General features: G+C 43.9%; 2 protein-coding genes across 2 annotated transcripts; both read right to left on the bottom strand.

Annotated features, from left to right (window-relative positions):
• Nucleotides 1-10,510: 10,510 nt before the first annotated feature.
• Nucleotides 10,511-10,905, bottom strand: LOC109160513 (peroxidase-like). The gene has a single exon (XM_019308800.1). It carries the CDS (start codon nt 10,883-10,885, stop codon nt 10,511-10,513), a length of 375 nt encoding a protein of 124 aa, XP_019164345.1. The 5' UTR covers nt 10,886-10,905.
• A 172-nt stretch (nt 10,906-11,077) lies between these two features.
• On the bottom strand, nt 11,078-11,868 carry LOC109160536 (peroxidase 70-like; the record flags this gene model as incomplete). Its single annotated transcript, XM_019308824.1, has 3 exons — nt 11,580-11,868; nt 11,293-11,487; nt 11,078-11,164 (listed from the first exon to the last, which is right to left on the bottom strand). Coding segments are annotated over exons 1-3 (492 nt in total), but the record flags the coding sequence as incomplete, so codon positions are not given.
• Nucleotides 11,869-12,102: the final 234 nt, after the last annotated feature.

Below are 12,102 nucleotides of genomic sequence, written 5' to 3'. Positions count from 1 at the left end.
AAGAGAAGTGAGGGTCGTTTCAAAGGAGAATTGTTGGGCACAATTCTTTAGAAACTCTCGCAGAACCAGGAACGGTGACCCACGACCAAAACGGGCACACTCGTGAGAGCAAGAGCATGGTTGGGAGATTCCTGTGTGAGATATGTCATCGTCTACACAAACGGCAGTCGGTTCAAAGACATCGCATTCTACCGTACAGCCAGTAGAGTAAACATGTCTTCACGAGGGAAGGTTCAAAGGGTATAGTGACTCCCTACCTATCCTATGCAGGGATCGACCGTTTGAACACAGTTGTTTCCGATTTCAAAATACCCCGAAAATCAATTTTTCATTCATGTGGGGGATTGTTGGAAAAAATAGCTTAAATGGCATAAAATGACGTGTTAAGTGGCTATTTTGTGGTACAATTATCAGTGGGGTCTACTTCCGATTTGGGTCGGGTCAAAGTGGATTCGGGTACTTCGTAGTGAGACGAAGAGATTGATATATTGTACGCTCAAAACAGATAATGGGTGAATGAGATATTGATCCTCAAAGTAGACCCATTTGAGTTGGAAAATGAAGGGAAAAAGTGAGCTTTTGTCCCACATTGCTTTGGAATGAAGAGCTCTTGTCCCACATAGCTTTTCCCCCCTTATATACAAGAGCTCTTTTGAAGCTTGTAGAATTGTATAGCATAGAGGCCCTCGCGCAGGGGGGAGGGGTGGGGGGGGGGGGGTGCAAATCAAATTCCAACTACACGAGATAGAAAAAAGGCTTGATTCAAGCCCGAGCTCGTGTGCGCGGGCACGAATGTCGTCCGGAAATTGGCTGGCCTAAGTTATGCCAAACTTCGGTATCATTTTCCAACTGGTATAGTGTGACACCCAAAAAATCCACATTTCAATCCATGAATTAATTGAGTAATTAATTCTATATCTTTTGAGGAATTGATTCCTAAAATCCTGATTTTTAATACTCAAGGACTAGAATTTGACTAGTCAACCTTTAAGTTGTGTTGTACCTTGTGCTTTGAAGGGAGTTCTCTTGTTCCTTACACTTTCTAAGAGTTAGTAAGGGTATCCTTGTCTTTTCACCAAGAGTTAGTATTGTAACCTAACCTAGAAGACTTCTTCATTTCATTCCTTACAATTCCTAGAAAAATATCTCTACCTTCTCTCTAGAAAAGAAGTGTAGCTTATTCTTCAAGCCAAGTTGAGACCCTTGTCAAGATTCCAAGTTTTGCTTCCAAGATTCAACCTTTCACCTATTTGGGCATCTAGGAGGGTAAGATCTAAGCTTGTGTTGTGTTTTTGGTTCCATCTTAGTTGTCTTTTTCTTAAAGGTAGGATCTTTATGATCTTTTGGTTAAATCTTGAAGTGGGTTTGGAAAGTGAGCCTAGTGGAGAGCTTGTTGTGGTGTAAAGTGAAGTCTTCAAGAGGTAACCCATGCTCTACAAAACCTATTTTGCTTACCTATATGTGATTTCTTAGATTCTACTTGTGCTTTGCTATGAAATGTGAGGGTTTATGCATCTATCTTGTGATATTGCATATCTAGAGCTTGTGTTTAGGGTTCCTTTGTGCCATTGCTTGGCATTTTCCATGGTTCAAGTCATTTTGTTGTGTTGGGTAAGATTTGGCATGTTTTGGACTTGAATTTGTGTTTGGAGAAGGAAATCCCCGAAGGGATTATTTTGCCCAGGAGTATGTACCCGCGGGCGGAACGACGGGGAGAGCCCTACCCGCCGCCCACCCGCAGGTACATTGGCTTGTGGGTAGTGTACCCGCGGGCAGAACCATGGGTAGGGGCCTACCCGTGGGTCCACCCGCGGGGAACACGATGGTGTTCGTTCGGGATTTGTTCCCCGTGATTTGTTTGTCTTGGTATTTGATCTTTTGGCTTCCCGATGTTCTTTTGTGGAACTATTTGAGTATCTTCTTGATGTTTCGTACGTCTAGAACTATATGGTAGGTATCCATGTAGGACTTTGGTGTCTTGAATCGTGCTAAGTGTTCAACATTGTGTTTCGTTGGACCAAGAGGTGTCTTGTGTGTTCCTCGGAACTATCTTGAGTTTCCCCGTTGATAAGCATGCTAGTTTGTTGTCTTAATACTAGCGTGTGTGTGGTTTGTACCTTCCGTTTGGTTGATGATAACTTGTGTTATTCATCATTGTTGTTGTTGGGCTGTGACCCGTTCCTTGATTGAGTATGTTTCATACCTTCATTGCAATCCTTTGATTGACTCCTGTTGAGGTGTGGTGTGTGGCGCTTTACCTGGATTGCACGATTAGTGGTATGGGACACTAGTCACCAAGGTATTGCAGCGGTCCTCGTGGTGGCCGTGACGTGATTATGGAGTGTGACTTGTGTGTCAGGTTCACGTATTTCTTGGGTACGGCGTGTGTCGCCATGTGTGTGAAATTGGTGGTTTTGTTGGTGGGGGACGACGGTCCCAGGAGGGTAAAGGTTGGACTAAGAAGTACAGGGGTTCCTGGAGGTAATGGTTGGAAAGAAGATACAAGGTTGGGGGTAGCCATAAGGTTGGAACAGGGCATAAGGCAGGCATACCAACTCGTGATGGGTGATGTTGCGAGGGCTTGTAAAGCCGGCGTTGTGTGATCTTCTCTCGTGACGTGTGTAGTCACGGAGACTTGTGTTGTTTGGCATGTGTTGCCGTTGGGTGAGTCTTTATCCTTTGTGTTGTGGTTAACCTTTGTGGTTTGGGATGTGTTCCCGGTGTTATCTTTGAGAGTGATGAGTCTCGTGTTGTCTACTGATCTTGGCTTTTGACTTATATACTTATGTATTCCGTTTCGAAAATGGTTTTATGACTTATATCTATCTATATATGATACTTAACGGTATTGGTGGGTTACCAACATTATTCGCTGACCGGGCGTCGTCCCGATGTTTATCTTTGTATCTTTCAGGTGATGTTAGGACGAGCGCGATGTCTAGAGCCTGGTAGCTTAGCTCCTTTACCTTTGTGGTTTTTGTGGCCTGTGCGCCAATGTAGTTAGATAGACTGATGTTTTGGGATAGTTGTATACACTTGCAGATTGTTCGCCTTAGCGTTTACCGGGTTCAGTAGACGTGGCATAACACCCCGTTGGATTTCTTTTTATCCAGTTTTCGTTTTATCTTCCGCAGTGCTAGTTTTGTTGTTTAATCTGCATGTGTTAGGGCTTTTATATAGGCCTTGTTTGGGGGGTGTTACAGTTGGTATCAGAGCCTAGGTTTGAGCCTAGGAAGAGTTAAGTCTAGACTTTCTAAGTGATTAAGTGTGCTTCGAGACCTCTAAGCGACCTTAAGAAGCTAAGTGTTAGGCTTAGGACTCTAGGTTGCGCGGTGAGATGTGTGTTGCTTTCTGTCTTGCTTGTTTGCTCTTTTGGTAACCTCGTTGTTGCAGCAGAAGTCTGTGATGCCTCCTCGCCAGCTAACCGCAGTGTTTGAAGACGTGGGTGAAGTGGTTAAGAAATCTCGGTTGGCCGAATCTAGCAATGCCTCTGGGGTAATTGAGCGGTGGATCCGGAGTGGTACGTCCACAAGAATAAGTCCTAGTGCAGCGACTTTGCCAGCACTCCGTGATATAAGAGAGTTTGGGAGAATAGAGGTTCATCATCCGGCGGTAGGGTCATCTCAAGAGAGGGTGCTCACCTTAAATGAAGTTCGAACAAGCGACAGTGACGTAGTAGTGGGAACCTTCCTTGTGCAATCTGTGCCAGTAACAGTCTTGTTTGATTCAGGGGCGTCTAGCTCGTTTATATCACCCGGCCTCGTGAAGAAGTTGGGTTTATCTGGGGGCACGGGAGTGAGGTTTAACGTGAAGGTAGCATCGGGAGAAGTTAGGATGTGTGACCGTCTTTTTGAGGGCATCAAGATCTATATCAAAGGAGAAGAGTTTCCTAGTGATCTAATCCAGTACGACTTGGACGGGATGGATGTGGTCTTAGGTATGGACTGGTTGGGGGCGGTTTAGAGCCCAAATCTTGTGCAAAGATCAGAAGGTGGTGCTACGAGGACCCAGTGGGAAAAAGGTGTCATACCGTGGAAAGATGGAAGAACCCGGAATTAAGCTGGTGTCTATGACAAAGATGAAGAGGTATATGGATAAAGGCAATGAGTTGTACTTGTGTTCGGTCGAGAACTTGAAGGCAAAAGGAGAGGTAGCTCAATCTATACCCGTAGTCTGTGAATTTCTTGATGTATTCCCCGAGGAAATACCGGGTATGCCTCCTACGAGAGAAGTGGAGTTCTCAGTGGACCTTATGCCAGGCACTGCACCCATTTCTAAGGCCCCATATCGTTTGGCTCCGCCTGAAATGCAAGAGTTGAAGGCCCAATTGCAAGAACTCCTTGATAAGGGCTATATCCGGCCAAGTACATCACCATGGGGAGCTCCGGTCTTGTTTGTAAAGAAGGAGGACGGAAGCATGAGGTTGTGTATTGACTACCGGGAGCTGAACCAAGTCACCATTAAGAACAAATACCCTCTCCCAAGAATAGACGACTTGTTTGACCAACTCCGTGGCGCAGGAGTGTTCTCCAAAGTTGACTTGAGGTCAGGATACCATCAGATAAAGGTAGCGGACAAGGATATACCTAAGACTGCGTTTCGGACTCGGTACGGTCACTACGAGTTTACAGTTATGCCGTTTGGGATGACTAATGCCCCTGCAGTTTTTATGAATATGATGAACAGAGTATTCAAACCCCACCTCGATGATTTTGTGATCGTGTTCATCGACGATATTTTGGTCTATTCGAAAGATAAGAGAGAGCATGTTGGACATCTTCGGACGGTACTTCAGATCTTGAGGGAGAAGCAGTTGTATGCCAAGTTCTCTAAGTGCGAGTTTTGGAAAGATAGTGTTACGTTTCTAGGCCACGTGATTGATAGTAGAGGGATCTCTGTGGATCCGGACAAGATACGGGCAGTGAAGGATTGGACTGTACCTTCATCGGTGTCGGAAGTAAGGAGTTTTCTTGGTTTAGCAGGTTATTATCGAAGGTTTGTTTTGGATTTCTCCAAGGTGGCTCAACCTTTGACTAGGTTGTTGAGGAAAGAAGTGCCTTTCGTTTGGGATCAAGCTTGTGAGTTAGCATTTTGAGATTTGAACGAGAGGCTCACGACTGCACCAGTCTTAATATTGCCATCAGGAACGGAAGGGTTTGAGGTATACAGCGATGCGTCCAAGAAAGGACTAGGTTGTGTGTTGATGCAAAATGGGAGAGTGATCGCTTACGCCTCACGCCAGCTTAAAGTTCACGAAGAGAATTACCCTACGCATGATTTGGAATTGGCCGTCGTAGTGTTTGCTTTGAAAATTTGGAGGCATTATCTATATGGGGTGCGTTGCAAGATCTTCACGGATCACAAGAGTCTCAAATATATCTTCACCAAAAAGGATCTCAATATGCGGCAACGAAGGTGGTTAGAACTCATCAAGGACTACGAGTTAGATATTCAGTATCACGAAGGGAAAGCTAACATAGTGGCGGACGCCTTAAGTCGGAAATCGAAGCATATCGCTAGTTCTATTTGGGTGGTGGCGGATGAGCTTTGTAAGGAGCTTCAACGGATGAGCTTGGAAGTGGTGGAACAGGGAGATGTGGAGGCAGAAGTTTGTTGCTATAACTTAAGGATTGTACCTACATTTTTGGGGAAAATTAAGGAAGAGCAGCAAAAGGATGCATTTTGACCAAGGTAAGGGATGACCTAGCTAAAGGAAAAGGGGGACCGTTTGAGTTATCTATGGATGGGGTGTTGAGGTACAAAAGCCGTGTATGCATACCCGCGTCATGTGATCAGTGGAAGCGACAGATTTTGGAAGAGGGCTATAACACACCCTATTCGGTTCACCCTGGAGGAAACAAGTTATACAAAGACGTGAAGGGCTTCTTTTGGTGGCCTAATATGAAGAAGGAAGTTGCAGAGTTTGTTGGGAAATGCCTTAACTGTCAGAAGGTAAAAGCGGAGCGTTGTAAGGTAAAGGGGTTGGTACAACCATTAGAAATTCCACAAGGAAAGTGGGATTCTATATCTATGGATTTCGTGGGAGGACTACCGACACCCGTTCGGGTAAGGATAAAATCTGGGTGATAGTTGATCGTTTGACCAAGACTGCTTGCCTTATCGCGATGACAGAAACCTGGACAATGACGCAGTTGGCTCAAGCTTATGTCAACCAAGTGGTAAAGTATCATGGAGTTCCGAGGGATATTGTCTCCGATAGGGATTCAAGGTTCTTGTCTCAATTTTGGAAATCCTTGCAAGCAGCTATTGGAACTAAGCTAAGCCTCAGTACTGCTTTCCACCCAGCCACCGATGGACAAACAGAAAGGACCATACAGACTATCGAGGACATGTTGAGGGCTAGTATGTTGGATTTTCAAGGGTCTTGGGAGGACCATTTGGAATTCAACGAGTTTTCTTACAACAGCAGTTATCATTCGAGTATTCGCATGGCACCTTATGAAGCTCTCTATAGACAGAAGTGTCGCAATCTGCTTTGTTGGGAGGATCTTGTCAATCCGATAGTGTTGGGACCACAATACTTGTTGGACACATCCGAGAAAGTTAAACAGATTCAGGAAAGGATGAAAGCGGCTCAGAATCGTCAAAAGTCTTATGCAGATTTGGCTAGAAGACAGGTGGAGTTCTCGGTTGGGGATAAGGTTTGGTTGAAAGTATCTCCCACCCGGGGAGTAATGCGGTTTGGGAAGAAAGGGAAGCTGAGCCCTAGGTTTATAGGCCCGTATGAAATCCTGGAGAGGATTGGGAGTTTGGCTTACCGTTTGGCGTTGCCTTTGGAGTTGGATAGAGTGCATAACGTGTTCCACGTATCGCAGCTCAAGAGATATGTTCACGATCCAGCCCATGTTTTACCACCAGAAGTGATACCGCTAGATGAAGATTTGTCTTACGAAGAAAGGCCGCTCAGGATTTTGGACTTCAAGACTCGGGACACTCGTAGGAAATCTGTTAAGATGGTGAAGGTTTGGTGGTCACATCATGGGGTTGAGGAAGCTACTTGGGAGTTCGAGGCATCGATGCGGGAGCGGTACCCTGAGTTGTTTGCAGAAGGTACCTCGTTTTCTTAGGTTGTTGTTTGCCTTGCGTGCTTGCTTGTTGTTGCTTGTGGCCTTGTTGTTTAGCTAGTGTGTTAGTTGGTGTTCGGAGTTAGTTGTTTAGTTCTTGGTTGTTGTCTAGAAGTTGGTGGTTGTGTTGAGGGTAGAGTTCTTGATGCTCAATCTATCCGTTTGCTTAACTCTTGACCAATCCTTGAATTCGAAGTGCCTTCTTCTTTGCCTTGGAACCCTTGTGAGTACTTTTGGAGTTTTTTGACCAAAAGGACTATTCTTGAATTTCTTGTCACAATTTTGTTTCCTTGTTACCATTCGCTTTTAATTCGTCGTACCCAAGCGTCGAGGACGAAGCTTCTTTGAAGGGGGAGAGGATGTGACACCCCAAAAATCCACATTTCAATCCATGAATTAATTGAGTAATTAATTCTATATCTTTTTGAGGAATTGATTCCTAAAATCCTGATTTTTAATACTCAAGGACTAGAATTTGACTAGTCAACCTTTAAGTTGTGTTGTACCTTGTGCTTTGAGGGGAGTTCCCTTGTTCCTTACACTTTCTAAGGGTTAGTAAGGGTATCCTTGTCTTTTCACCAAGAGTTAGTATTGTAACCTAACCTAGAAGACTTCTTCATTTCATTCCTTACAATTCCTAGAAAAATATCTCTACCTTCTCTCTAGAAAAGAAGTGTAGCTTATTCTTCAAGCCAAGTTGAGACCCTTGTCAAGATTCCAAGTTTTGCTTCCAAGATTCAACCTTTCACCTATTTGGGCATCTAGGAGGGTAAGATCTAAGCTTGTCTTGTGTTTTTGGTTCCATCTTAGTTGTCTTTTTCTTAAAGGTAGGATCTTTATGATCTTTTGGTTTAATCTTGAAGTGGGTTTGGAAAGTGAGCCTAGTGGAGAGCTTGTTGTGGTGTAAAGTGAAGTCTTCAAGAGGTAACCCATGATCTACAAAACCTATTTTGCTTACCTATATGTGATTTCTTGGATTCTACTTGTGCTTTGCTATGAAATGTGAGGGTTTATGCATCTATCTTGTGATATTGCATATCTAGAGCTTGTGTTTAGGGTTCCTTTGTGCCATTGCTTGGCATTTTCCATGGTTCAAGTCATTTTGTTGTGTTGGGTGAGATTTGGCATGTTTTGAACTTGAATTTGTGTTTGGAGAAGGAAATCCCCGAAGGGATTATTTTGCCCAGGAGTATGTACCCGCGGGCGGAACGACGGGGAGAGCCCTACCCGCTGCCCACCCGCAGGTACATTGGCTTGTGGGTAGTGTACCCGCGGGCAGAACCACGGGTAGGGGCCTACCCGTGGGTCCACCCGCGGGGAACACGATGGTGTTCGTTCGGGATTTGTTCCCCGTGATTTGTTTGTCTTGGTATTTGATCTTTTGGCTTCCCAATGTTCTTTTGTGGAACTATTTTAGTGTCTTCTTGATGTTTCGTACGTCTAGAACTATATGGTAGGTATCCATGTAGGACTTTGGTGTCTTGAATCGTGCTAAGTGTTCAACATTGTGTTTCGTTGGACAAAGAGGTGTCTTGTGTGTTCCTCGGAACTATCTTGAGTTTCCCCGTTGATAAACATGCTAGTTTGTTGTCTTAATACTAGCGTGTGTGTGGTTTGTACCTTCCGTTTGGTTGATGATAACTTGTGTTATTCATCGTTGTTGTTGTTGGGCTGTGACCCGTTCCTTGATTGAGTATGTTTCATACCTTCATTGCAATCCTTTGATTGACTCCTGTTGAGGTGTGGTGTGTGTGGCTTTACCTGGATTGCACGATTAGTGGTATGGGACACTAGTCACCAAGGTATTGCAGCGGTCCTCGTGGTGGCCGTGACGTGATTATGGAGTGTGACCTGTGTGTCAGGTTCACGTATTTCTTAGGTAAGGCGTGTGTCGCCATGTGTGTGAAATTTGTGGTTTTGTTGGTGGTCTGTTGGTGGGGGACGACGGTCCCAGGAGGGAAAAGGTTGGACTAAGAAGTACAGGGGTTCCTGGAGGTAATGGCTGGAAAGAAGATACAAGGTTGGGGGTAGCCATAAGGTTGGAACAGGGCATAAGGCAGGCATACCAACTCGTGATGGGTGATGTTGCGAGGGCTTGTAAAGCCGGCGTTGTGTGATCTTCTCTCGTGACGTGTGTAGTCACGGAGGCTTGTGTTGTTTGGCATGTGTTGCCGTTGGGTGAGTCTTTATCCTTTGTGTTGTGGTTAACCTTTGTGGTTTGGGATGTGTTCCCGGTGTTATCTTTGAGAGTGATGAGTCTCGTGTTGTCTACTGATCTTGGCTTTTGACTTATATACTTATGTATTCCGTTTCGAAAATGGTTTTATGACTTATATCTATCTATATATGATACTTAATGGTATTGGTGGGTTACCAACATTATTCGCTGACCGGGCGTCGTCTCGATGTTTATCTTTGTATCTTTCAGGTGATGTTTAGACGAGCACGATGTCTAGAGCCTGGTAGCTTAGCTCCTTTACCTTTGTGGTTTTTGTGGCCTGTGCGCCAATGTAGTTAGATAGACTGATGTTTTGGGATAGTTGTATACACTTGCAGATTGTTCGCCTTAGCGTTTACCGGGTTCGGTAGACGTGGCATAACACCCCGTTGGATTTCTTTTTATCCAGTTTCCGTTTATCTTCCGCTGTGCTAGTTTTGTTGTTTAATCTGCATGTGTTAGGGCTTTTTATATAGGCCTTTTTTGGGGGGTGTTACATATAGTCACTTGCCTCGGTCGAAACCGAGAGCACCACTCTCGTGCAACAGAGACCACGAAAGGTGCAAGGGCCGAAACTGGGTAAGGTCGAAAGTTGAGACCGAACCCTGTACGCCAACGGTCTGGAACCCGAAAGTTCTGACTGTTATGGGGATTGAATTCATCTGTTACGGAATTAATATCCTATTAACTCCAATTTTGAATTCTGAATTCAATTCCCAGGTAGTGGCCTGCTGTTATAGCTGTTGGAAGGCAGCTTTAATGTCATTTTTAATTGCCATAATAAAGGCTATTGGCTCCTTCAACCCTATATAAAGAGGGTAGAGGCAGTAGAGTTTTACACACAGAAATATAGAACACGAAAGTTCAATTTTTAGCCTCAAAACCTCTCTGCTTCTACTCCTTCTTTAGCCTACTGTGTTCATAACCGTGTATTGCTCGCCGGATTCCTTGTTTGAGTGCTCAAACATTGAATCACTAGCAAGTTTTATCCTGGGAAGCCTAGGCCACAACGCTCCTAGCATCTTTGGGAGGTGGCAAATAAGGTTTTAAGGAAAGAGTGCTGCTCACTTGACTCTTGCAAAAACCCAACACCAAACACTAGCCAAATTTCTTCATCTTTTCTTCCCTTCTTTCCAGAAAATAATAGTCAATTTTATTTGATTATTATTTGTTTTCCTACCAACGGTTCCTACAACTTAGTCATAGACTAAGCAAAATCATTAGCAAAAACACGAATGTTTCCGCAGTAAGTGTTGACAAGATTATCAGTCTGACCACCATTGAACAATACTTGATCGGAGTGCAAAAGTCCTTTCTTCATCACCAAGTTACTGAAATATCTAGTGTCAAAGAAGGCAGGAGACGGGTCGAGTGGAGCAAGGGTAGAGTTGCCTCCAACGCGTGGACATGAAGCTTGGCGTTGTGTTGCAAAACCTTGATCGATGTTGGTGTCATTATAGATGCGATCTCTGAAGGTCCGGCACTGGGCAAGCCCCAATGTGTGGCCGCCGGAAAGTACAACCAGATCTTTAACATCAAGGCCTTGCTTTGAGAAATTGTCAATTAGAGCAGTCAAATCCATGAATGGTGATGGAAGGTTGTTGTCGGCGCCACTACTGAAAATTATGGAATTTCCGACCACCTGAAAATGATCTTAAACCAAGTCGAAAGCCTTGTTCCGACCACTTTTGGTATCCGGAAAAACCTTTGTTGCTATTTCCGACCACTTTTTGCTTTTAACTTGATTTAAGATCACTTTCCGGTGGTCGGAAATTCCATAATTTCCAGTAGTGGCGTCAGTTTTGCTTGCGGTTGTGGAGTCCCTTCTCCCAAGTTGCACTGTCCATGATGGACCTCCTAACTGTGAAAAACATATATAAAGCCAAAGTATAAATTGAAAATACTCACATATATAATTAAGTAGTTTAATTGTAGTGTTGGTTTTATTTTTTTTTCAGAGTCATGAATGTAAAGTGCCTAAGTACTTACCGCGAATACAGAGTCACGAGCAACAACAGCCAAAATGTCAGCACAAGAGACTACGAGACCATTATAGACTTTATCAACAGCAGACTTGATTCGATCAATAACTTCAAAACCTCGCGCAGAATTGGCATTGGCTAGAGAGTTCTTTTCACTGTCAACGGTGGAAGTAGAATCCAGTAGAAGTGATGCATCACAACCCTGTATTATTTCAAATCATGCCAAATAATAAGATTCCACTCAAAAGTAGTGTATATAATAATTCATAAAAGAAAAAGGGTGAAGAGTATTACGTTAACGAAACTATCATGAAAATGCAGACGTAATAAAGAGGCACCCATGCGGTGCTCTTGTCTAATGGCGTCGAAGACGATGCGCTGAATGGTTGGCAAAGCTTGAGGACACACTCTTTGATAGTAGAATGGGGAAAGAGAGTCGGAAAATGACATTGTGGCAAAAGAGAACAACAGTATTGTGCCGAAGAAGTAGCTACTAGAAGCCATTTTGAGCTAGCTAGTAATTAAGTACTACAACGTAGTGCAAAACAAATATGTTTGAGTTTTGTGTTGTGTTGTTTGGTGATTTTTGATACAATGAAGCATATACCTTTTATAGGATAAGCAAGAGTACAAGTTAGCACACTTTAAGACTTGGCCTGGTAGCAGCAGCCCTAATTAATAATCTACAGTTTCAACGCGGTAACGAATACCTATTCTCAAATTAATTTCAAAAAGGTCCTAATCAAGACAAGGCCAGTTTGCCCTACATAAGCAGATTACCGTTGACATCTTTGCAGAATTGCAGTGTAATGCAATT

This window comes from Ipomoea nil, unplaced genomic scaffold (assembly GCF_001879475.1).
Source record: "Ipomoea nil cultivar Tokyo-kokei standard unplaced genomic scaffold, Asagao_1.1 scaffold2848, whole genome shotgun sequence".
NCBI lineage: Eukaryota > Viridiplantae > Streptophyta > Magnoliopsida > Solanales > Convolvulaceae > Ipomoea > Ipomoea nil.
Note: the sequence above shows the minus strand (reverse complement) of the source record. Positions and strands in the feature narration are given on the sequence as shown.

Bases quoted from the DNA above. Each gene is read 5' to 3' on its own strand.
- LOC109160513 (XM_019308800.1), bottom strand. From the start codon at position 10,885: ATGGATTTGACTGCTCTAATTGACAATTTCTCAAAGCAAGGCCTTGAT.